We start from the raw sequence: 26,698 nt of genomic DNA on the forward strand, positions 1-26,698 counted from the left end.
GCTTTCCAAACTTATTGGTGATATTGTCATTCATTTTTCCCATTCCAATTTCTGACTATTTATTCCAGAACACACTTAAAAAGTCTTGGTGACACACTATCTCCCTGCGTACACCCTGTCTATTTCGAAGGGTTGAGATATGTGTCTCATAAATTTCACTTTTCATACTGTGTCAGTAGGTGACTCAATAATTTGATTTACTAATTTAAACTTCACACCAAATTCTCAGATTATTTTATCTTTGTCTGTAAATGTAATCAAAGGTCTTTTTGAAATCAAAAAATAAATACAATATCTTTTGAATTCAGTAATCTGTGAGGAATGAGTGACTTCAGATTAAATATTTGTTAAGAATATGACGTGCCCTTGCTAAAACCACCTTCATATTCACCTAAATGACTGTCTAGCGTTGTTTGTACCCTGTTTCAAAAACGTGAGAAGTTCTTTTAGCTACTACTACCAGTAACAAAATTTGTTGGCACTAAAATTATTTAATGAAGCAACATATTTCGAGGTGTAAACCTCACCTTGAGGCTACACTGACAGTACAACAACATTCAACAAAAGTGCACCCAGATATTGAAGATGTTTTGTAGAGTCTCTGCCTGTGCAGTAGTCATCTTAATTCAAATGAAATATGTCTTGTTGTTGTGTTCTCGGTTACCTTCATTGCTATGGCTGACTGGCACTTGCTAACCACTGTTCACAAATTTTTAATGGATAGTTGAAACACGACGTCTGAGTGAACGAGGTTCTTGTACCCTATGTCATTAAATTCACAGGAGTTCGTAGAATACAAATGCCGATGTCTTCTGGAGTATCTCTCAAGACCGATTCAAAATGGAGCTACTAAATAAACCCATCCTGGAGGACGGTTGACTTAACAGGAGACATAGAAAAGACACAACAACGAGATGCATGATTCATCACAGGTTTGCTTAGGCTACTTAGCGTGAGTGTGTCACATAGATGATCAAAAAAACTGCAATAGGAGACCCTTCAAAACAGGTGCTACACATCAAAGAGATCCACACTGAACAAATTCTGAGAGCCTACGATTGTACACCAAGCGCAAGAATAACACTTCCTTCAAAACGAGTGAATCACACAGAAGACCTGGACATATGTCACAGTAACTTCGTACATTACACAGTACTGCAGGAGGAGGGTTATGTAAGTGCCAGTCTCTGTGACGGGTAGAATGGCCAGCAAAGTACATTACTGTTCTTCATGTTTAGTGTTCTTACCAACCATGATGATGATGATGTTTGGTTTGTGGGGCGTTCAACTGCTCCGTCATCAGCGCCCATACAAAGTCCCAATTTTTCGCAGTCCAGACTAGCTACTGTCGCGAATGACGAGGATGATGATGAAATGATGAGGACAACACAAACACCCAGTCCCTGGGCAAAGAAAATCCCCAATCCGGTCGGGAATCGAACCCGGGACCCACTGATCCAGAGGTAGCAATGCTAGCCACTAGACCACAAGCTGCTGACCTTACCAACCGTGCCAGAGCACACAAGGCACATGAACAGTGTCACATGTTGAGTGATCATCACTGTGGTCATGGAGGTGCCACGAACTTCTATGACACAGCGTTATTAGCTCGTCACAGAGGTTGAATGGGACCTCATAGTGGGTCTCCATTTGGCCGGTTGATCAAAGTGTGGAGTATCCAGATTTGTGGGGCTTTTGAATGTGACAGTGGCCTAATGTTGTGTTGCACGGGAATGTGAGGGCAAGCACACTTTCCATCAAAGTTGTAGTCCATCACTTCTGACTGCCACGTGAGAGAATCCCCGTATTGTGTGCCAAACATGTCATAACTATTCAGTCTGCACCACTCATCGAGAACAAGTAATAGATTCCCTCCGACGTTCCGTGCCATTCTGCACCTTTGTTCGAGGACTAGCAGCAGCCGGAACAGGGCATTACCATCGCAGGTATGGGTTGCCGTCAACGCCACAACACAAATGGCTGTTTTTGGTTCAAAATGGATCTGAGCACTATGGGACTTAACATCTGAGGTCAGCAGTCCTCTATAACTTAGAACTACTTAAACCTAACTAACCTAAGGACATGACATACATCCATTCCCGAGGCAGGATTCGAACCAGCGACCGTAGCGGTCGCACGGTTCCAAACTGATGCACCTAGCACCGCTTGGCCACACCAGCCAGCTGGCTGTTTTTGGAGTGGTGCCATGTCTGGGAAACATGGAGTGCTGATGAATGGCGTTACATTGTGTTCAGCAATGAATTACGATTCTGCACTTACCCTGTTGACCATCTTCGGTGGGTATGCTGTCGACTTGGCCAGAGCTCCCATTCTTGCAGTAATTTGGAGAGGCACAGTGGTGGTACTCCTGGAGTCATGGTCTGGGGAGCCATGAGGTATGGCTTGAGCTCACGGCTGGTGGTGACTGGTACATCATGGACATCCTGCATCCTCATGTGTTACCTCTCATGCAACAGCATAGTGGTGCCATTTTTCAACAGGACAGCACTTGATCACAAATGGCACGTTTCTCTATCAATTGTCTGTGTGATGTCGAAGTACTCTCATGGCCAATAAAATACCCTCGCCTATTCCCAGCAGAACACATGTGTGGGACCACACGTCAACTGCCTCCCAGTGCCAATAACCAGGATATAGAGGACCAGTTACAACAGCTGCTGACACACGGCACGTTTCTCCATAAACCGTCTGTGTGATGTCAAAGTACTCTCATGGCCAATAAAATACCCTCACCTATCACCAGCAGAACACACATGCGGGACCACACGTCAACTGTCTCCCAGTGCCAATAACCAAGATATAGAGGACCAGTTACAACAGCTGCTGACACACGGCACGTTTCTCTATCAACTGTCTGTGTGATATTGAGGTACTCTCATGGACAATAAAATACCCTCATCTATCACCAGCAGAACACACATGCGGGACCACACGTCAACTGTCTCCCAGTGCCAATAACCAAGATACAGAGGACCAGTTACAACAGCTGCTGACACACGGCACGTTTCTCTATCAACTGTCTGTGTGATATTGAGGTACTCTCATGGACAATAAAATACCCTCATCTATCACCAGCAGAAAACACATGCGGGACCACACGTCAACTGCCTCCCAGTGCCAATAACCAAGATACAGAGGACCAGTTACAACAGCTGCTGACACACGGCACGTTTCTCTATCAACTGTCTGTGTGATATTGAGGTACTCTCATGGACAATAAAATACCCTCATCTATCACCAGCAGAACACACATGCGGGACCACACGTCAACTGTCTCCCAGTGCCAATAACCAAGATATAGAGGACCAGTTACAACAGCTGCTGACACACGGCACGTTTCTCTATCAACTGTCTGTGTGATATTGAGGTACTCTCATGGACAATAAAATACCCTCATCTATCACCAGCAGAACACACATGCGGGACCACACGTCAACTGCCTCCCAGTGCCAATAACCAAGATACAGAGGACCAGTTACAACAGCTGCCGACACATGGCACGTTTCTCTATGAACTGTCTGTGTGATGTTGAGGTACTCTCATGGACAATAAAATACCCTCATCTATCACCAGCAGAACACACATGCGGGACCAGATGTCAACTGCCTCTCACTGCCAATATCCAGGATATCGAGAACCAGTTACAGCAGCTGCTGGCACATGGCACGTTTCTCTATCAACTGTCTGTGTGATGTTGAGGTACTCTCATGGCCAATAAAGTACCTTCATCTATCACCAGCAGAACACACATGCGGGACCAGACGTCAACTGCCTCTCACTGCCAATATCCAGGACATCGAGGACCAGTTACAGCAGCTGCTGGCCAGCTCGTCTCAGGAGAGGGTACAACAGCTTAGTGACACCCTTCCCATCCGAATCAGTGCATGCATGCAGGTCAGTGTGGGCACGATGTCATAGTGACAAGTCGAGTGATACTGCCAAATAAAATCCCTTTCCCTTTCAACCCTTTAAGTTTCATTTCATTTCCCGCTCACCTTCTGGATGCTTCAAGTTCTTTTGTCACGCTGTCCACATGTCCTATAACCGTTACATTGGTTAAATTGTAGAAACTTGGAGTTGGTACTTACAAACCTTCTTCACTACCTACTGTCCGTGAAAATGGGATGAGTCGAGGTAGGATGCTAGTACATTATGTGTCCTCCGCCTCAACCCATGTGGTCAGTTATGGCGTGCAGATGTATATGCCATATATCAGTTCATTTTCGCAGAAAACTCGTCTCTGGTGTTAGCTGGGCCTCGATGCATAGCATAACCCCACACAGACTGCCTCTACAGTGCTCTCCAGACTGCATTTACAGGGCTTTTGCCTGGTGTAGTGCAATAACCCAACCTGACGTGGATTCAACAAGTCGTTGGAAGACCTGCGCAGAAATACTGAGCCATGCTGCCTCCATAGTCGTCCATAATTCCGAAAGTGTTACTGGTGCAGGACTTTGTGCACGAAATGATCTCGCGATTATGTCCCATAAATATTCGATGAGATTCATGTCGAGCAATCTGGGTGGCCAAATCATTCATCCGAATTGCCCAGAATGTCCGTTTAACCAGTTATGAACAACTGTGCTCCATTGACATGGCGCACTGTCAGTTATTGAACTTCCATCGTTGCCTGGCAAGACTGCAAATGGTCTCCAACTACCCAAACATAACCATTTGCAGTCAGATATCGGTTCAGCTGGACCAGAAGACACAGTCAATTCCATGTAAACACAGCACACACCATTATGGAGCCACTGCCAGCTTGCACAGTTCTTTGTATCCATGACCTTGTGGGGTCTGCGCCACGCTCGAACTCTGCCTTTGGCTGTTACCAACTGGAATCGGGACTCAACTGACCAGAGCCACGGATTTTCAGAAGTCTGTGGCCCGACTGATACGGTCACGAGCCCAGGAGAGCAGGTGCAGGTGATGTGGTGCTGGTATCAGCTCTTACCAACTGTAATCGGAACTCGACTGACCAGGAAATGGTTTTCCAGAAGTCTGGGGTTTCAACCGATATGTTCACGAGCCCAGGAGAGTGGCTGCAGGTGATGTCGTGCTGGCATCAACTGTTACCAACTGGAATCGTAACTCAACTGACCAGGACACAGTTTTCCAAAAGTCTGAGGTTCAACCGATATGGTCAGGAGTCCAGGACACAGTTTTCCAGAAGTCTGGGGTTCAACCGATATGGTCAAGAGCCCAGGAGAGCGGCTGCATGCAATGTCATGCTGTTACCAAAGACACTCGTGTTGGTCGTCTGTTGCCGTGGCCCATTAAAGCTAGAATTCGATGCACTGTCCTAACTGGTACGTTCATCTTACGTCCCACATTGATCTCTGCAGTTGTTTCAAGCTGTGTTGCTTGTCTGTCAGCACTGGCAACTCTACGCAAACGGCGTTGCTCTCAGTCGTTAAGTAAAGGCCGTCGGTCACTGCATTATCTGTGTTGAGAGGTAATGCCTGAAGTTTGGTATTCTCCACACACTCTTGTCGCTGTGGATGTCGGAATACTGAATTCTCTAACGACTTCCGAAATGGAATCTCCCATGTGTCTAGTTCAAACTACCGTTCCACATTGAAAGCCTGTTGATTCCCGTCGTGCGGTGTAATCACATCGGAAACTTTTTCAAATGAAGCACCTGAGTACAAAAGACACCTCCGGCCGTGCAGTGCCCTTTTATAACTTGTGTACACGACAATATTAGCATCTGTATTTGTGCGTACCGCTATCCCAGGATTTTTTTTCCCCTCAGTGTATATTTGAACATTAGTTAGTTTTAATTACTATTACTATTACTATTAATTACTATTAAACCCCCCCCCCCATGAACCATGGACCTTGCCGTTGGTGGGGAGGCTTGCGTGCCTCAGCGATGCAGATAGCCGTACCGTAGGTGCAACCACAACGGAGGGGTATCTGTTGAGAGGCCAGACAAACGTGTGGTTCCTGAAGAGGGGCAGCAGCCTTTTCAGTAGTTGCAAGGGCAACAGTCTGGATGATTGACTGATCTGGCCTTGTAAGAATAACCAAAACGGCCTTGCTGTGCTGGTACTGCGAACGGCTGAAAGCAAGGGGAAACTACAGCCGTAATTTTTCCCGAGGGCATGCAGCTTTACTGTATGATTACATGATGATGGCATCCTCTTGGGTAAAATATTCTGGAGGTAAAATAGTCCCCCATTCGGATCTCCGGGCGGGGACTACTCAAGAGGATGTCGTTATCAGGAGAAAGAAAACTGGCGTTCTACGGATCGGAGCGTGGAATGTCAGATCCCTTAATCGGGCAGGTAGGTTAGAAAATTTAAAAAGGGAAATGGATAGGTTGAAGTTAGATATAGTGGGAATTAGTGAAGTTCGGTGGCAGGAGGAACAAGACTTCTGGTCAGGTGACTACAGGGTTATAAACACAAAATCAAATAGGGGTAATGCAGGAGTAGGTTTAATAATGAATAGGAAAATAGGAATGCGGGTAAGCTACTACAAACAGCATAGTGAACGCATTATTGTGGCCAAGATAGATACGAAGCCCACACCTACTACAGTAGTACAAGTTTATATGCCAACTAGCTCTGCAGATGACGAAGAAATTGAAGAAATGTATGATGAAATAAAAGAAATTATTCAGATTGTGAAGGGAGACGAAAATTTAATAGTCATGGGTGACTGGAATTCGAGTGTAGGAAAAGGGAGAGAAGGAAACATAGTAGGTGAATATGGATTGGGGGACAGAAATGAAAGAGGAAGCCGCCTGGTAGAGCACAACATAATCATAACTAACACTTGGTTTAAGAATCATGAAAGAAGGTTGTATACATGGAAGAACCCTGGAGATACTAAAAGGTATCAGATAGATTATATAATGGTAAGACAGAGATTTAGGAACCAGGTTTTAAATTGTAAGACATTTCCAGGGGCAGATGTGGACTCTGACCACAATCTATTGGTTATGACCTGTAGATTAAAACTGAAGAAACTGCAAAAAGGTGGGAATTTAAGGAGATGGGACCTGGATAAACTAAAAGAACCAGAGGTTGTACAGAGATTCAGGGAGAGCATAAGGGAGCAATTGACAGGAATGGGGGAAATAAATACAGTAGAAGAAGAATGGGTAGCTTTGAGGGATGAAGTAGTGAAGGCAGCAGAGGATCAAGTAGGTAAAAAGACGAGGGCTAGTAGAAATCCTTGGGTAACAGAAGAAATATTGAATTTAATTGATGAAAGGAGAAAATATAAAAATGCAGTAAGTGAAACAGGCAAAAAGGAATACAAACGTCTCAAAAATGAGATCGACAGGAAGTGCAAAATGGCTAAGCAGGGATGGCTAGAGGACAAATGTAAGGATGTAGAGGCCTATCTCACTAGGGGTAAGATAGATACCGCCTACAGGAAAATTAAAGAGACCTTTGGAGATAAGAGAACGACTTGTATGAATATCAAGAGCTCAGAGGGAAACCCAGTTCTAAGCAAAGAAGGGAAAGCAGAAAGGTGGAAGGAGTATATAGAGGGTCTATACAAGGGCGATGTACTTGAGGACAATATTATGGAAATGGAAGAGGATGTAGATGAAGATGAAATGGGAGATACGATACTGCGTGAAGAGTTTGACAGAGCACTGAAAGACCTGAGTCGAAACAAGGCCCCCGGAGTAGACAATATTCCATTGGAACTACTGACGGCCGTGGGAGAGACAGTCCTGACAAAACTCTACCATCTGGTGAGCAAGATGTATGAAACAGGCGAAATACCCTCAGACTTCAAGAAGAATATAATGATTCCAATCCCAAAGAAAGCAGGTGTTGACAGATGTGAAAATTACCGAACTATCAGCTTAATAAGTCACAGCTGCAAAATACTAACACGAATTCTTTACAGACGAATGGAAAAACTAGTAGAAGCCAACCTCGGGGAAGATCAGTTTGGATTCCGTAGAAACACTGGAACACGTGAGGCAATACTGACCTTACGACTTATCTTAGAAGAAAGATTAAGGAAAGGCAAACATACGTTTCTAGCATTTGTAGACTTAGAGAAAGCTTTTGACAATGTTGACTGGAATACTCTCTTTCAAATTCTAAAGGTGGCAGGGGTAAAATACTGGGAGCGAAAGGCTATTTACAATTTGTACAGAAACCAAATGGCAGTTATAAGAGTCGAGGGACATGAAAGGGAAGCAGTGGTTGGGAAGGGAGTAAGACAGGGTTGTAGCCTCTCCCCGATGTTGTTCAATCTGTATATTGAGCAAGCAGTAAAGGAAACAAAAGAAAAATTCGGAGTAGGTATTAAAATTCATGGAGAAGAAATAAAAACTTTGAGGTTCGCCGATGACATTGTATTTCTGTCAGATACAGCAAAGGCTTTGGAAGAGCAGTTGAATGGAATGGACAGTGTCTTGAAAGGAGGATATAAGATGAACATCAACAAAAGCAAAACAAGGATAATGGAATGTAGTCTAATTAAGTCGGGTGATGCTGAGGGAATTAGATTAGGAAATGAGGCACTTAAAGTAGTAAAGGAGTTTTGCTATTTGGGGAGCAAAATAACTGATGATGGTCGAAGTAGAGAGGATATAAAATGTAGGCTGGCAATGGCAAGGAAAGCGTTTCTGAAGAAGAGAAATTTGTTAACATCCAGTATTGATTTAAGTGTCAGGAAGTCATTTCTGAAAGTGTTCGTATGGAGTGTAGCCACATATGGAAGTGAAACATGGACGATAAATAGTTTGGACAAGAAGAGAATAGAAGCTTTCGAAATGTGGTGCTACAGAAGAATGCTGAAGATTAGATGGGTAGATCACATAACTAATGAGGAGGTATTGAATAGGATTGGGGAGAAGAGAAGTTTGTGGCACAACTTGACCAGAAGAAGGGATCGGTTGGTAGGACATGTTCTGAGGCATCAAGGGATCACCAATTTAGTATTGGAGGGCAGCGTGGAGGGTAAAAATCGTAGAGGGAGACCAAGAGATGAATACACTAAGCAGATTCAGAAGGATGTAGGTTGCAGTAGGTACTGGGAGATGAAAAAGCTTGCACAGGATAGAGTAGCATGGAGAGCTGCATCAAACCAGTCTCAGGACTGAAGACCACAACAACAACAACTATTAAAAACAGTCTTGATCACGATTTATTTAACAAGGTGACCGGTTTCGACCACTACTGTGGTCATCTTCAGACCTATAAGTTGTATACAATGCTCTAATTAAAGGGCTACATACATTAAACAAAATACATAAAGTTATAAAGCTATAAAACGTTGAATTACCATTGAGTAGGAACCTCTTTCTGTTGGAGAATCACTACTGGAGAAACCAGTGCACGTCTTACTATATATAATGGAGGCTCCACCCACTTCTCACTGCATGATGTCATTATTAACCAATGAGTAATAAGTCGAATTACAATTTAAAATTTCTTAGTTAAAAGAACATTGTCAAGAATTAGAAATAAATACACACTAAACTTAGCTTATTAAACAGCTATTGTCAATTAAGAAGCGTTAAAATATTTAAATATGTAGGAAAATGAACTTCTGTTTTGGCAGTACATGGGTTGCCCTCTCAAGGCCTATCAGCGAACCATTTGGAACCACTGGTTGCTATGGTGAAGTTAGACGCCGTTGCAAAGATTAAGCAGCAGGCTTTTTTCACTGAAGTTGTTGTAAAGTCGATAGTCGAACTAGTGGTTGCCATGGTGAGGACAAACGCCAGTGCAAAGATGTGGCAGCAGGCTTCTTTCCAACGAAGTTGTTGCGAAGTAGAATGGCAAAGACTGTGGCGTCAGACGATGTAGTATTGAGCAGCAACTTGTCTTTATTGAAACGAAAAGAGTAAGCTACAATAATCTGTCTAACTTCACCATAGCAACCAGTGGTTCCAAATGGTTCGCTGATAGGCCTTGAAATTTTAAATTGTAGTTCAACTTATTACTCATTGGTTAATAATGACATCATGCAGTCAGAAGTGGGTGGAGCCTCCATTATATATAGTAAGACGTGCACTGGTTTCTCCAGTAGTGATTCTCCAACAGAAAGAGGTTCCTACTCAATGGTAATTCAACGTTTTATAGCTTTATAACTTTATGTATTTTGTTTAATGTTTGTAGCCCTCTAATTAGAGCTTTGTATACAACTTATAGGTCTGAAGATGACCACAGTAGTGGTTGAAACCGGTCACCTTGTTAAATAAATCGTGATCAAGACTGTTTTTAATAGTAATTATTTATAAGACATTGATTACTGCTGTTCCCATAATGCATTCAAAAGTAATTAGTTAGTTTGATCCTGGTTTTTATTGATCATACCAGGAAAAGGCCAATGAACATTTTCGGTCACATATTTTTGTCACCTTGCGTAAATAATGTAGGGAGTAGTCCCGACACAGAGTCTCGCGGTACATCCATCCCCGCCCCGTATCTCAGCCCTACAGTGTCTGACCCGAGTGCAGCACCAGTCAGAGATGTCTGCCGTGCAGAGCGTGCGGAGGCCGTGCGACGGCGCCGTGCTGTTCCCCGACGCGACGTACCGCTGCTTCGCCGCCGTCACGTGGTCCATGTTCGCCGGGACGCGCTCCGGTCGCGCGTCCGACCGCCAGCTCCTCCTGCTGGGCCGCCGCGGCCGGCAGAACGTTCTGGCCACCGACGGCACCGGCAACACCATCATACAGACGCCCTGGCTCCGCCACCTGTCGCCGGGCCAGTTTGGGCTCGCTGATTTTGTCCAAGGACACAATGCACTCATCGACTACGTGAAGGTAACCTTTTCCTTTTCTCACTCATCATTCTAACTGACTTCCTGTAGCCCACCGCATTTGTTCTCTTCTGTGATAAATTCTATTCATCTGAGACCAGCATCTACGCCTATCGTCCTCAAGTTATAAGAAAGTGAAAAATGCCACTTCACTGTCTTTCTTATCTTAATTTTCTTGTCTCTGGTTCAGTTGCTCCTCTCTGCTTGTGATTTTCGTATCTGTCGCCAGTGCACTGTTTCATAGCGTTGTTCGAACAGCACGGATTCCTGGTCTAGCAGTATCCCAAGACAGTCCATGCTGACACCGTTACGCCGGTCGTTGTGGCCGAGCGGTTCTAGGCGCTTCAGTCTGGAACCGCGCGACCGCTACGGTCGCACGTTCGAATCCTGCTTCGGGCATGGATGTGTGTGATGTCCTTAGGTTAGTTAGGTTTGTGTAGTTCTAAGTTCTAGGGGACTGATGACCTCAGATGTTAAGTCCCATAGGGCTCAGAGCCATTTGACCCATTTTTGACACCGTTACAGATTAAAACAGAAAACAAAAACTTTTAGAGTCTTAGCTCCAAGCATACTGGTATAGGCATGCGTATTCAAATATAGACATATGTAAACAGGCAGAATACAGCGTTGCGGTCGGCAACACCTATGTAAGACAACAAGTGTCTGGCGCACTTGTTAGATCAGTTGCTGCTGCTACAATGTCAGGCTATCAAGTTTTAAGTGAGTTTGAACGTGGTGTTACAGTCGGTACCCGACCGATGGGACACAGCATCCGATGAAGTGCGGATTCTCCCGTACGACCATTTCACGAGTGTAGCTTGAATAAGAGGAACCCGGTAAGACATCAAATCTCCGACATCGCTGCGGCCGGAAAAAGATCCTGCAAGAACGGGATCAACGACGACTAGAGAGAATCGTTCATTGTGACACAAATGCAACTCTTATGCAAATTGCTGCAGATTTCGATGCTGGGCCATCAAGAAGTGTCAGCGTGCAAACCATTCACCGAAAAATCGATATGGGCTTTCGGAGCCGAAAACCCACTCGTGTACCCTTGATGACTGCACGAGACAAAGCTTTACGTCTCGCCGGGGACTGTCAGCACCGACAGTGGACTGTAATTGGCTGGAAACATGTTGCCTCGTCGAACGAGTCTCCTTTCAAATTGTATCGAGCGGATGGAAGTGTACGGGTATGGAGACAATCTCATGAATCCATAGACCCTGCATGTCAGCAGGGGACTGTTCAAGCCGGTGGAGGCTCTGTAATGGTGTGGGGCGTGTGCAGTTGGAGTGATACGGGACCCCTGATACGACTCTGACAGGTGACACGTGCGTAAGCATCCTGTCTGATCGCCTGCATCCATTCGTGTCCATTGTGCATTCCAACGGACTTGGCCAATTCCAGCAGGACAATGCGACAACCCTCACGTCCAGAATTGCTACAGACTGGCTCCAGGAATACTCTTCTGAGTTTAAACGCTACCGCTGGCCACCATACTTCCCAGACATGAAGATTATTGACCATATCTGGGATGCTGTTGAAAAGAGACCTCCACCCCTCGTACGCTTACGGATGTATGGACAGCTCTGCAGGATTCATGGTGTCAGTTCCCTCTAGCACTACTTCACACATAAGTCGAGACCCTGCCACATCGTGTTGCAGCATTTCTGCGTGCTCGCGGGGGCCCTACAGAATATTAGGCAGGTGCACCAGTTTTTTAGCTTTTCAGTGTATAATATCATCACCACTCATTCCAATTGCGTTACAATTAAGGACGAAAAGAGAAATATGTAAAGGAAAAAATCGAGTAACAGCTACATACTCTAAAAGGAAAAGAAAATAACGCACCACGAAAGAATTATTCGAATGAGATGGAAATCGGTAAAATTGACGTACCGGTACAGACAACCAAATGATTACAATTTCAAACCAATTGTATCATTTATTCAAGACAAATTCAGCACTGCCATAACTCTTTGGTCCTTCTCTGGGCCTTATGCAGGCAGCTACACTGCTTAGCACTTAGTGACAGAGATGTCGGATGTTCTCGTGAAGGCTACTGTGCCAAGTTCTGTCCAATTGGCATGCTACGTCGTCAAAATCTCGAGCTGGTTGGATGTTCCTGCCCATAATGCTCCAATCGCTCTCGATTCCAGGGAGATCCGGCGACCTCGCTGGCCAATGTAGGGTTTGCCTAGCACGAGGACAAGCAGCAGAAACTCTTGCCGTCTGCGGACGGGCATTATCTTGCTGAAATGTAAGCCCAGGGTGGCTTGCCATGAAGGGTGACAAAATGGGACGTAGAACGTCGTCGGCACACCGCTGTGCTATAAGGGTGCTGCAGATGACAACCAAAGGGCCCCTGCTATGAAGTGAAACTGCACCCTAGGCCATTCACTTTCGATTGTCGGGCCGTATAGCGGGCGACAGTCAGTCTGGCATCCCACCGCTGTACACACACTCCCCACACACGTCTTCGCTGGTCCTCAACGCTCAGTTCCAAGTGGTACTAATCACCTAAGACAATTTTACTCCAGTCAGTGATGATGCAGGCCGAAGACAACACGTAAATGTTACAGGATTACCTAGAGTACTGTCACGCACTTTGTAATTAAGCCGGCCGGTGGCGCTTCAGTCTGGAACCGCGTGACCGCTACGGCCGCAGGTTCGAATCCTGCCTCGGGCATGGATGTGTATGATGTCCTTAGGTTAGTTAGGTTTAAGTAGTTCTAAGTTCTAGGGGACTGATGACCACAGATGTTCAGTCCCATAGTGCTCAGAGGCATTTGAATTGAACCACGCACTTTGTAAGCTTGTTGTTATCCGCTTCAGCCGTTCCCTATGGCCTTTAGCCAACATATGTAGCAATCCCAAAGAAAGCAGGTGTTGACAGATGTGAAAATTACCGAACTATCAGTTTAAAAAGCCACGGCAGCAAAATACTAATACGAATTCTCTACAGAAGAATGGAATGACTCGTAGAAACCGACCTCGGAGAAGATCAGTTTGGATTCCGTAGAAATATTGGAACACGTGAGGTAATACTGACCTTACGACTTATCTTAGAAAATGGATTAAGGAAAGGCAAACCTACGTGTGTAGCATTTGTAGACTTAGAGAAAGCTTTTGACAATGTTGACCGGAATACTATCTTTCAAGTTCTGAAGGTGGCAGGGGTAAAATCGAGCGAGCCAAAGGCTATTTACAATTAGCAGAGAAACCAGATGGCAGTTATAAGAGTCGAGGGACACGAAAGGGAAGCAGTGGTTGGGAAGGGAGTGAGACAGGGTTGTAGCCTATCCCCGATGTTATTCAATCTGTATATTGAGCAAGCAGTAAAGGAAACAAAGCAAAAATTCGGAGTAGGAATTAAAATCCATGGAGAAGAAATAAAAACTTTGAGGTCTGCCGATGACACTGTAATTCTGTCAGAGATAGCAAAGGAGCTGGAAGAGCAGTTGAACGGAATGAACAGTGTCTTGAAAGGAGGACATAAGATGAACATCAACAAAAACAAAACGAGGGTAATGGTATGAAGTCGAATGGTGATGGTGAGGGAATTATATTAGGAAATGAGACACTTAAAGTAGAAGATGAGTTTTGCTATTTGGGGAGCAAAATAACTGATGATGGTCGAAGTAGAAAAGATATAAAATGTAGACTAGCAATGGCAAGGAAAGCGTTTCTGAAGAAGAGAAATTTGTTAACATCGAGTATAGATTTAAGTGTCAAGATGTCGTTTCTGAAAGTATTTGTACGGCGAGTAGTCATGTATGGAAGTGAAACATGGACGATAAATAGTTCAGACAAGAAGAGAATAGAAGCTTTCGAAATGTGGTGCTAGAGAAGAATGCTGAAGATTAGATGGGTAGATCACATAACTAACGAGGACGCATTGAACAGAATTGAAGAGAAGAGAAATTTGTGGCACAACTTGACTAGAAGAAGGGATCGGTTGCTAGGGCATATTCTGAGGCTTCAAGGGATCACCAGTTTAGTATCGGAGGGCAGCTTGGAGGGTAAAAATCGTAGAGGGAGACCAAGAGATGAATACACTAAACAGATTCAGAAGGATGTAGGTTGCAGAAAGTACTGGGAGATGAAGAAGCTTGCACAGGATAGAGTAGCATGGAGAGCTGCATCAAACCAGTCTCTGGACTGAAGACCACAACAACAACAACATGTAGCAAAATTCTCAGTACTGACTTAGGGCTGCAAAATGAGAGCAGTACTGTGCTCTGGACGATGCCAAAAAAGCAGCTAATGTTGCTCATCCGTAGCTGTTTTTCATCGTTTCATTTTGTCTACAACAGTGCCAGTTTCTTGGAATTTCACACTATGGATAATCGGTGGTCTGTCTTGGCGATGCTGATTGAAATAGTGGTAAGATGAGTGTCCTTCTCCCTGATATCCAGACGATGTTAATGGCATCAGCATTCATATCACCTGCAAGGAGGAAACATCAGCCGTAATTCGAGAATGAATAGAGCTGTGCTCAGGCGAAAATCAGCTATAAGAAGCAGTGAAATGAAAACGGGGCAGACTGAAAAAAGAAAGTAAACTGTTTATTATTTCAAAAGTGATCGCTATACCTGTTAATACACACGTCAGAAATAGTTTTTCATCATCCAGGTTCCCATAACTCTTGAAGATCCTGTTGACTGTGGACATTGTATCACAGACAGTCTCTTTGACTCTTCAGAGATGTCACTAAACCCGATCAAAGATGTAAACAACCACGCCTGACCAGCGCCTACTAGACGGAGGGGGTCCGACAGCCGATCAGTTACAGTCATTCCGCCAGGAAGGAGGTACCCGGCTCGTGTTGTCTGTAGTTCAACCAAGCCTAGACGGTCAATACCGCAGTTCGATCGCGTTCGCATTGTTGCTTTGTGCCACGAAGAGCTTACAACAAGGCAAGTGTCCAGCAGGAACCTCGCAGTGAACCAAAGCGATGTTTTTCTGATATGAAGGAGATACAGAGAGACAGGAACTGTCGATGACATGCCTCGCTCAGGTCGCCCAAGTGTTACTACTGCAGTGGATGACCGCTCCCTACGGATTATGGCTCGGAGGAACCCTGACAGCAACGTCACCATATTGAATAATGATTTTCGTGCAGCCACAGGACGTCGTGTTACGACTCAAACTGTGTACAATAGGCTGCATCTGCACAACTTCACTTCCGACGTCCATGGCGAGTTCCATCTTTGCAGCCACGACACTATGCAGCGCGGTACAGATGGGCCCAACAACATGCCGAATGGAGCGCTCAGGATTGGCATCGCGTTCTCTTCACCGATGAGTGTTGCATACGCCTTCAATCAGACAATCGTCGGAGACGTGTTCAGGGGCAACCCGTTCAGGCTGAACGCCTTAGACACAGTGACCAGCGAGTGCAGCAAGGTGGAGGTTTCCTTCTGTTTTGGGATGGCATTATGTGGGGCCGACACACCCGCTAGTGGTCATGGAAGGCTGTGCGTTAAGTGAATGCCATCCTCCGTCCGATAGTGCAACCATATCGGCAGCACACTGGCGAGGCATTCGTCTTCATGGACGACAACTCGCGCCCCTATCGTGCACGTCTTGTGAATAACTTCCTTCAGGGCAATGACATCGCTCGACCAGAGTGGCCAGCATGTTCTCCTATCGAACATGCCTTGGATAGATTGACAAGGGCTATTTATGGACGACGTGACCCACCAACCACTCTGAGGGATCTACGCCGAATCGCCGTTGAAGTGTGTGACCATCTGGACCAACAGTATCTTCATGAACTTGTGGATAGTATGCCACGACGAATACAGGCATGCATCAATGCAAGAGGACGTGCTACTGGGCATTAGAGGTACCGGTGTGTAGAGCAATCTGGACCACCACCTCTGAAGGTCTCGCTGTATGGTGGTACAACATGCAATGTGTGGTTTTCATGCGCAATAAAAAGGGCGGAAATGATGTTTATGTTGATCTCTATTCAAATTTTCTGTACAGTTTCCGGAACTCTCGGAACCGAGGTGATACAAAACATTTTTGATGTGTGTATATTGACGACCGAAGTGGCCGTGCGGTTCTACGCGCTGCAGTCTGGAACCGCGAGACCGCTACGGTCGCAGGTTCGAATCCTGCCTCGGGCATGGATGTGTGTGATGTCCTTAGGTTAGTTAGGTTTAAGTAGTTCTAAGTTCTAGGGGACTAATGACCTCAGAAGGTGAGTCCCATAGTGCTCAGAGCCATTTTTTTGTGTGTATATTTATCCCATTATGAGCCAAGACGGTCAACGTCTCCACGGAAAAATGACAGCGGTTTTCTACGAAACCATGTCTGTGCGCAGAATGCACCTCTTCGTCCGAAGCAAATCGACGGTCACAAATGTCTTTCTTCAGGCCTCCTAAAATAGGGAAACCACGTGAGAAGGGATCAAGGCTGTATGCAGGATGTGTAATGGCTCACCAGTCAAACTTCCTTTCGCAGAGTGGTCGAAGTATCTTTGGCAACATATCAGCGCGCATCATCCCGCAACAAAATGATGCCTTCCGTCAACATTCCTGGGCATTTGGACTTGCAGGCGCGCTTCAGTTTTTGCGCTGTGTGTTAATTGTGGCTCCATGTTCCAGTAACTGAATGAGCAGCGAGCCCTTGCAGTCAAACAAAAATTTCATCATTACTTTGTGGGAGCTGGCGTGTCTGTTTGGCTTACGCTGCAGAAATTTCGTTGGGATGCCATCACACGTCCTTCATACAGTCCCCATCTCTCCCCATGCGATTTCCATATTTCTGGAGCCCTAAAAAAAGACATTCGTGGCCGCCGATTTCCTTCGGACAAAGACCCTTTCGTCTCATAATGGGATGAATGTATTGATACTTATGGCATTACTTTTGAAATAATAAGCAGTTCACTTCCTTTTTTCCATCTGTCTCGTTTTCTTTTCACTGCCCCTTATACATCTGTTTGATATGTCATGTACCCCTTTCCCTTTAAAAAGTTGCATCCATGGTAATGGCTTTCATAATGGCCGCCACGTTGGTAACGTATTATCCCAGGTTTCCTTCCATCTCCAAACTCAAACTACGTCAATTTAAATGTATGTTTATCCTCCTGTTTTTGTTTCAGATGTGTCTTTCCCCCATCTAATTGTCACCATTTTCTTCTTCAGTCACGTCAGCAAGATGTTTATCCCACTCTTAGAGGTCCTCAACGTGCACTTTTCACCCAACCACTTTTTCTTCTGCATTTAACAGTATACCTCCTTTTGCACTCTCAATGTTGCTGACGTTTCTAACTTTCTGACAGTTATTCTGAATTTTCTGTGTACTGATACTATCCTTAAAATGGTGTTTTTCTTCTTGCTCCCTTCACTTTTTGCCTTGAAATTTTAGTTTCCTTTGCGTTTCCTATTAATTTCATTCTCAAGTGACTTGCACTATTGTGTTTCTTTCTTTTCATGGACGTTTATACAATTTTCTTATTTGGTGGATCAATTAAATCGGTGAGTTGGAATAGAGGACATGTCCATTTTTTTCAAATTATGTTTACCTGAGATACCCGATCTTTATACTGAAACCTTCCCGTCTCCTCTATATCTCTTTTATAGTGAAACCTTCCCGTCTCCTCTATATCTCTTTTGTTACGCAAACAACCTATGTAACCTTCCCTTAGGATTTCTTTCTCTTGCTTAGTAATAACAAATGAAATCTTCCCTTTGAAACTTATTCTCTTTCTCAATCTTCGGATACGAATTTAATTTCTGCTTTTTAAAAGTGATTTTCGGATTATTTCGACGAAACATAGAATGTGTCGTCGTCATGTGGCCCTTAGTCGTTATCTGCAATAACCCAAAACTGTTCCTTACCTTTTTTACTGTTACTGGATCGCCATCTGACTGCTACATCGAACTGCGACATGAATATACTTACTTTGTTTTAGCTGCTGGTGGGCTGTCATAATACGTGGTTGTATTTATTACCAAAGCTGACGTTATTCTTTAATTAATTTGACTGAAGTTACGTAATTAATAGTTAAACTTTTTCTTGCCAACAATAAAATTTTGCAAAGTTTTACGTTAATGGTTTTTGGGATGGATTATAATTAGAAATGCAATATTGCTGGCAAAAGTTAGTTATATTCTGAATGAAATGATTTTACAAACGTTTAAATGGGACTTACTTTTTATAGTAATCTTACAACTATCATTGCGCAAACATACCTTCAGTAGTCTTGAGTTTCTCAAAAAAATAATTCAATAATATTAGTTCCTCTTATGATAATACACTCCTGGAAATTGAAATAAGAACACCGTGAATTCATTGTCCCAGGAAGGGGAAACTTTATTGACACATTCCTGGGGTCAGATACATCACTGACAGAACCACAGGCACATAGACACAGGCAACAGAGCATGCACAATGTCGGCACTAGTACAGTGTATATCCACCTTTCGCAGCAATTCAGGCTGCTATTCTCCCATGGAGACGATCGTAGAGATGCTGGATGTAGTCCTGTGGAACGGCTTGCCATGCCATTTCCACCTGGCGCCTCAGTTGGACCAGCGATCGTGCTGGACGTGCAGACCGCGTGAGACGACGCTTCATCCAGTCCCAAACATGCTCAATGGGGGACAGATCCGGAGATCTTGCTGGCCAGGGTAGTTGACTTACACCTTCTAGAGCACGTTGGGTGGCACGGGATACATGCGGACGTGCATTGTCCTGTTGGAACAGCAAGTTCCCTTGCCGGTCTAGGAATGGTAGAACGATGGGTTCGATGACGGTTTGGATGTACCGTGCACTATTCAGTGTCCCCTCGACGATCACCAGTGGTGTACGGCCAGTGTAGGAGATCGCTCCCCACACCATGATGCCGGGTGTTGGCCCTTTGTGCCTCGGTCGTATGCAGTCCTGATTGTGGCGCTCACCTGCACGGCGCCAAACACGCATACGACCATCATTGGCACCAAGGCAGAAGCGACTCTCATCGCTGAAGACGACACGTCTCCATTCGTCCCTCCATTCACGCCTGTCGCGACACCACTGGAGGCGGGCTGCACGATGTTGGGGCGTGAGCGGAAGACGGCCTAACGGTGTGCGGGACCGTAGCCCAGCTTCATGGAGACGGTTGCGAATGGTCCTCGCCGATACCCCAGGAGCAACAGTGTCCCTAATTTGCTGGGAAGTGGCGGTGCGGTCCCCTACGGCACTGCGTAGGATCCTACGGTCTTGGCGTGCATCCGTGCGTCGCTGCGGTCCGGTCCCAGGTCGACGGGCACGTGCACCTTCCGCCGACCACTGGCGACAACATCGATGTACTGTGGAGACCTCACGCCCCACGTGTTGAGCAATTCGGCGGTACGTCCACCCGGCCTCCCGCATGCCCACTATACGCCCTCGCTCAAAGTCCGTCAACTGCACATAAGGTTCACGTCCACGCTGTCGCGGCATGCTACCAGTGTTAAAGACTGCGATGGAGCTCCGTATGCCACGGCAAACTGGCTGACACTGACGGCGGCGGTGCACAAATGCTGCGCAGCTAGCGCCATTCGACGGCCAACACCGCGGTTCCTGGTGTGTCCGCTGTGCCGTGCGTGTGATCATTGCTTGTACAGCCCTCTCGCAGTGTCTGGAGCAAGTATGGTGGGTCTGACACACCGGTGTCAATGTGTTCTTTTTTCCATTTCCAGGAGTGTAATTAGCTGATGTCTCTGTACATCCGTTTATAATCTCTTGTTAATCATAGCTGGGGGCTGGCAGGCACATGGCTCCTCTCAACCTCTCGCTTCAGATCTGCTACCGACTCGCTTCACATCTCGCTTACTACTGACTTCCTACGAACGCTGAAGTGCGGTCTCTCCCGCCAACAATGCTTTCTGGTGCAGACAATCCCTGCTACCATTACAAAATGTATCAAAGCGCGGTCTTTCCCACTCTTTTCTTAAAATGTATCCACACGTGGTCTCTTCTGTCCTTTTTAAAATTATATCAGTGTGTGGTCTCTCCTGCCAACAATAGTTTGATGCAGGCATTCCCTGCTACCACAATTATTTCCAAAATGACAAATATTAAATATTCCTACTTAATCCTATTAATAAAATATAAACATCTTTCATAAATTGTGGATTTACAATAGATAATAGAAATATACACGTCTTACAATATCTGTACGCATCGTTACGTATAACAAAAAGTCGTGTTCCATCAACAGAAATGCTCTTTAGACGGGCACTGAGTCTGAGAAGGGGCCATGTACGGAGTTGACTCCAAATCTGAAACTCAGATATGTTCGTCGTCTCAGATGCAGAACTTAAAGCGTCATAAACGTGCAAACGGAAGATATTCTGGACTTAAACATCTGGTGGCCTAACCACAGCGCGCTCTTACGGTAACAAAACAAAAATGAAATTCCAGATTTATACACACAGTCACTTCGTTTTCAGTCGAGATTCTCCTGGAATTACTGAAGCCAGGACATTCATTGATGGACTCATTGCTTTCCAGTTGCCACGGCTCAGTGGATTATGTAAAGAACATATACCGTATAAACAAGCATGTAGTGGACCTGTTCCAATACAAAAAGAAGACACTAAGCGATGTAAAGAAAAATCGTACCTCACGAGCAGAAACCGTTTTATAACAGTATCTGCCAATGACTACCAAAGGACGGACAAGATAGGAATAGTTGACGCGTGTTCACCATTCTCTGCTTTACTATATTTTCGTTGCGGTTGTATTTTGCATATTTTGGGTACATTACGAATAAACCTCTACGCTCACACCAGACTGTTATAGCTATTTGCATAACAGAATTCTTACGTTGCAAAAAGAACGCTAGTTGCCTCATGAATATCACAAGGTTCGAAAAAGGGTCATCTCCAGTACATTCAAACTAGATTACTGCTAAACTAGTTGTGTTGGTGTATTTTGTTTCCCCCTGGCCCAACTGCCACATAGACACTCCACAACATCATGTTTAAGACAATTGCACAGTAAAACAGTTTTTTGTATCTCTTGAAAAATTTACTTTCTGAGACATGACTCGTTTCCAACTCGCCGATTCGGTCGTAATATTTCTTCTTCCGCGATTTCGATTTTTAGACATCTCTCATCCTTCTCAACTAAATTACCTACTGTAGTATTCACTACATAGTATTTACAGCCTCTAAGAACTTCAAACGAACATCATCATTCCTCACTTTATTGTACGCTGATTCTCCCTGACGGCTGTCTTAAACTTTAGCCTAGTCGTCATCATTACCAAATTGTGAGAAGAGACTGCGCCTGCTCCTGTGAATGTCTTACAGTCAGATATCTGATTTTGGCATACCTGTCTCACCTTGATGTACTGCCGTTGGTACGAGGTGGTATCGAGAAGTTCCTTCGATCTCATCAAGGACCTCAGACTCAATTTTTGTTACAAATACACTACTGGCCACTAAAATTGCTACACTAAGAAGAAATGCAGATGATAAACGGGTATTCATTGGACAAATATATTATACTAGAACTGACATGTGATTACATTTTCATACAATTTGGGTGCATAGATCCAGAGAAATCGGTACCCAGAACAACCACCTCTGGCTGTAATAACGGCCTTGATACGCCTGGGCATTGAGTCAAACACAGCTTGGATGGCGTGTACAAGTACAGCTGCCCACGCAGTTTCAACACGATACCACAGTTCGTCAAGATTAGTGACTGGCGTATTGTGACGTGCCAGTTGCTCGGCCACCATTGACCACACGTTTTCAGTTGGTGAGAGATATGGAGAATGTGCTGGCCAGGGCAGCAGTCGAACATTTTCTGTATCCAGAAAGGCCAGTACAGGACCTGCAACATGCGGTCCTAAATTATCCTGTTGAAATGTAGGGTTTCGCAGAAATCGAATGAAGGGTAGTGCCACGGGTCGTAACACATCTGAAATGTAACGTCCACTGTTCAAAGTGCCGTCAATGCGAACAAGAGGTGACCGAGACGTGTAACCAATGGCACCCCATACCATCACGCCGGGTGATACGCCAGTATGGCGATGACGAATACACGCTTCCAATGTGCGTTCACTGCGATGTCGCCAAACACGGATGCGACCATCATGATGCTGTAAACAGAACCTTGGATTCATCCGAAATAATGACGTTTTGCCTTTCGCGCACTCAGGTTCGTCGTTGAGTACACCATCGCAGGCGCTCCTGTCTGTGACGCAGCGTCAAGGGTAACCGCAGCCATGGTCTCCGAGCTGACAATCCACGCTGCTGCAAACGTGATCGAACTGTTCGTGCAGATGGTTGTTGTCTTGCAAACGTCCCCATCTGTTGACTCAGGGATCGAGACGTGACTGCACCATCCGTTACAGCCACGCGGATAAGATGCCTGTCATCTCGACTGCTAGTGATACGAGGCCGTTGCGATCCAGCACGGCGTTCCGTATTACCTTCCTGAACCCACCGATCCCATAATCTGCTAACAGTCATTGGATCTCGACCAACGCGAGCAGCAATGTCGCGATACGATAAACCGCATTCGCGATAGGCTATAATCCGACCTTTATCAAAGTCGGAAACATGATGGTCGCATTTCTGCTCCTTACACGAGGCATCACAACAACGTTTCACCAGGCAACGCCGGTTCAAAAATGTTCAAATGTGTGTGAAATCTTATGGGACTTAACTGCTAAGGTCACCAGTCCCTAAGCTTACACACTACTTAACTTAAATTATCCTAAGGACAAACACACACACCCATGCCCGAGGGAGGAATCGAACCTCCGCCGGGACCAGCCGCACAGTACATGACTGCAGCGCCTCAGACCGCTCGACTAATCCCGCGCCAACGCCGGTCAACTGCTGTTTGTGTATGAGAAATCGGTTGGAAACTTTCGTCATGTCAGCACGTTGTCGGTGTCGCCACCGGCGCCAACCTTGTGTGAATGCACTGAAACGGTAATCATTTGCGTTTCACAGCATCTTCTTCCTGTCGGTTAAATTTCGCGTCTGTAGCACATCTTCGTGGTGTAGCAATTTTAATGGCGAGTATTGTACTTACAGCCTCTAAGAACTGCAAACGAACATCATCATTCCTCACTTTATTGTACGTGGATTTTCCCTGAGGGCTGTCTTAAACTTTAGCCTAGTCGTCATCATTACCAAATTGTGAGAAGAGACTGTACCTTCTCCTGTGAACGTCTTACAGGCAGATATCTGATTTAGGGATACCTGTCTCACCTTGATGTATTGCCGTTGGTCAGAGGTGGTATCAAAAAGTTTCCTCGATCTCAACAAGGACCTCAGACTCAAGTTTTGTTCCAAATATTAGCAAACACCATGTATATAATGTGAAATGCGAGATAATTTTGCAGGTCACATTCGTGTATACTATTTTCTGTATTTAAAGTTTTGCTCACTGATTTGTGAACAGAATTTAAAATGCATCCTTTTTGATGTTTTAGCAAACTTTTGATGAACAGTTGGCTACCTACTCGGAAGACCACACGCGTCATTTCCTTGACGTCTGCATAAAGGAAATGAAGAAGGACGCCGCAGACCAAGGCTTACCCTTCAACAGTGAGTGTTCCTGTTCGTAGAACAATGTTTTGAAAGATTTCATGATGACCTCACCTGCCATTATCTTTATTTTATGTAGGATTGTACAGTTTCATTGTACATTTTACGATTGTACGATTGTACGTTTTCAAGTATTTTATGGATGATTTTTAGCAGTAAATTATGCCATGTATGTTGTTCGCCTGTGATTCCATGTTATGCTCATAAAATAAATCCGAGATGTCTTACGCTATTTTAGGAGCACGTAACTTTCGAGCAGTTGTTACAAAGTCATTCGCAGAATAATGTTCACCTGACGGCGAAAATTCTTGACTGATTGGTTTTGAACATTTACATCAGATACTGGATCTATACCAAAGCTAGCACTCCAATTTGTGGCATGTATGTAGTAATAGAAAATCACATACTCTCAAGCCAGAATTGTTTTGCGGGACCTATCCGAAAGCCAGCATTCCAATTTGTGGCATGCATGTAGTAATGAAAAATCACTTACTCTCAAGCCATGACTGTTAGCTTTTCTTTTAACAACCTCATATTCTCTACACAGACACCTAAATACCATTTAATGAAATCAAATTCTGATATGCTGGCAGAATGGTACGAATGAGGCTACCCAAGAAAACATTGAGTTTCTCCTCGCCATGTAAGCATATCACCAACTACAACACTGGGTTATTGTATGAATAAGAACACCTGCTTCATTGGCAAATGTCAAAATGAATACAATAATTCCACGAATGTTCCAGTCACCCTGCAAATGAAGATGTATCATATCTATGAAAGTCATAGTAAATTCACATTTTTGAAATCTGTTTAATCACTGCCGTGATATCTGAGAAAATAGCTTGGAACAGACTGTCGGTTTGCTTATCTGAGCAAAACTTGTTATTAGTTCCTGTTTTGCATCCGCAAAGGATACCCTACACAGAAAACACCCTGGCAGATCTATCCAGGAGGAATTTCTGCATTAGAATTTATGCTGCTGGCGCCAGTGATAACGAGGGCCATAAAGTCCATTTGAAAGTCTAAAAGTGATGGTATCCCTGTCACATGCATGCACTCATACAAAGCCGTAACAGAAAGCAGTATGTCATATGGAGGAATTGAAGTACAGAAGAAAACTAAATTCATAATGACTAGCATAAAATACTCAGAACTAGGTCAATCCCTGTTCTTAACCAACACAAATGACCTCATTCAAAACTCAAAACCATGTGGTTGTTGTAACACACAGAATGAAAAACTGAAAACATTAGTGGTGAAAACCACCTTTTGTAATTATGATTAAATGTAGAGCGGCAGATGCATTTCCGTATGCGGCAGATAGAAACTCGGTTAAATTGGAAGTGTTGTTGTTGTGGTGGTCTTGAGTCCTGAGACTGGTTTGATGCAGCTCTCCATGCTAATCTGTCCTGTGCAAGCTCCTTCATCTCCCCGTACCTACTGCAACCAAAAAATTGGAAGTAAGTTCACAAAAATAACTTACCTTTTAATGTTTTTTGTGATGTTAAATCATCAAGATCGATAATGTCGTCTTACCCAAAAATCAACTAAAATGGAAGTCCCTCCACAAAACGCACCACAATCATTGGGGTGTCATGTAGGTCACTGGCCTACCAACATACGCGGAATCAGTCTCTTTTAGGACAGTCACCTAAAAACTGTAGTGGGTGAACACGAAACACTTACAGCAACCATAATCTCGGAGATATGAAAGCTGCCCAAAAGGTCTTACGTTCGCTAAATCCGATAAGGAGGTGAGTGTCTTATTCCACAGAGATGGCCTAGAAACATTTAATACGTCCACAGCTTATATAGAAGTATCCACGGACACAATGTCTCCTTCATGGGCTGTACAGACATTACATTAGTCATATTCAGTTTCATTAAGCCAGTCTTTTCCTGGAACAGGCGAGCGCAAAGTAGAGAACGATACAGGAATACTGGTGTTGTTATTGCGGTCTTCAGTCCGAAGACTGGTTTGATGCAGCTCTCCGTGCTACTCTATCCCGTGCAAGGCCCCTCATCTCCGAAAAACTGCTGCAACGTACATCCTTCTGCTTACTATATTCATCTCTTGGTCTCCCTCTACGATTTTTACTCCCCACACTTCCCTCCAATACTAAACTGGTGATCCCCTGATGTCTCAGAATGTGTCCTATCAACCGATCCCGTCTTTTAGTCAAGTTGTGGCATGAATTTCTTGTCTCCTCAAATTGGAAATTTGTGGTAAGGACTGTGGGACCAAGCTGCGAAGGTTATCGGTCCCTAGGCTTACGCACTACTTAATCTAACTTAAACTAACTTATGCGAAGGACAACACGCACACACCCATGCCAGAGGGAGGACTCGAACCTTCGACGGGGGAGCCGCGCGAA

General features: G+C 44.7%; 1 protein-coding gene across 1 annotated transcript in view; it reads left to right on the forward strand.

Moving 5' to 3' along the window:
• LOC124718691 (probable cytochrome P450 304a1) overlaps window positions 1-26,698 on the forward strand; it is a 104,195-nt gene that overhangs the window by 39,768 nt on the left and 37,729 nt on the right. Inside the window, exons 4-5 of the mRNA XM_047244314.1 lie at window positions 10,493-10,771; window positions 24,206-24,320. Of these exons, the coding sequence (XP_047100270.1) occupies window positions 10,493-10,771; window positions 24,206-24,320 (394 nt within the window). The remainder of the gene's footprint in view (window positions 1-10,492; window positions 10,772-24,205; window positions 24,321-26,698) is intronic.

Source organism: Schistocerca piceifrons, chromosome 10, assembly GCF_021461385.2.
Source record: "Schistocerca piceifrons isolate TAMUIC-IGC-003096 chromosome 10, iqSchPice1.1, whole genome shotgun sequence".
In the NCBI taxonomy this organism is placed as follows: Eukaryota; Metazoa; Arthropoda; class Insecta; order Orthoptera; family Acrididae; genus Schistocerca; species Schistocerca piceifrons.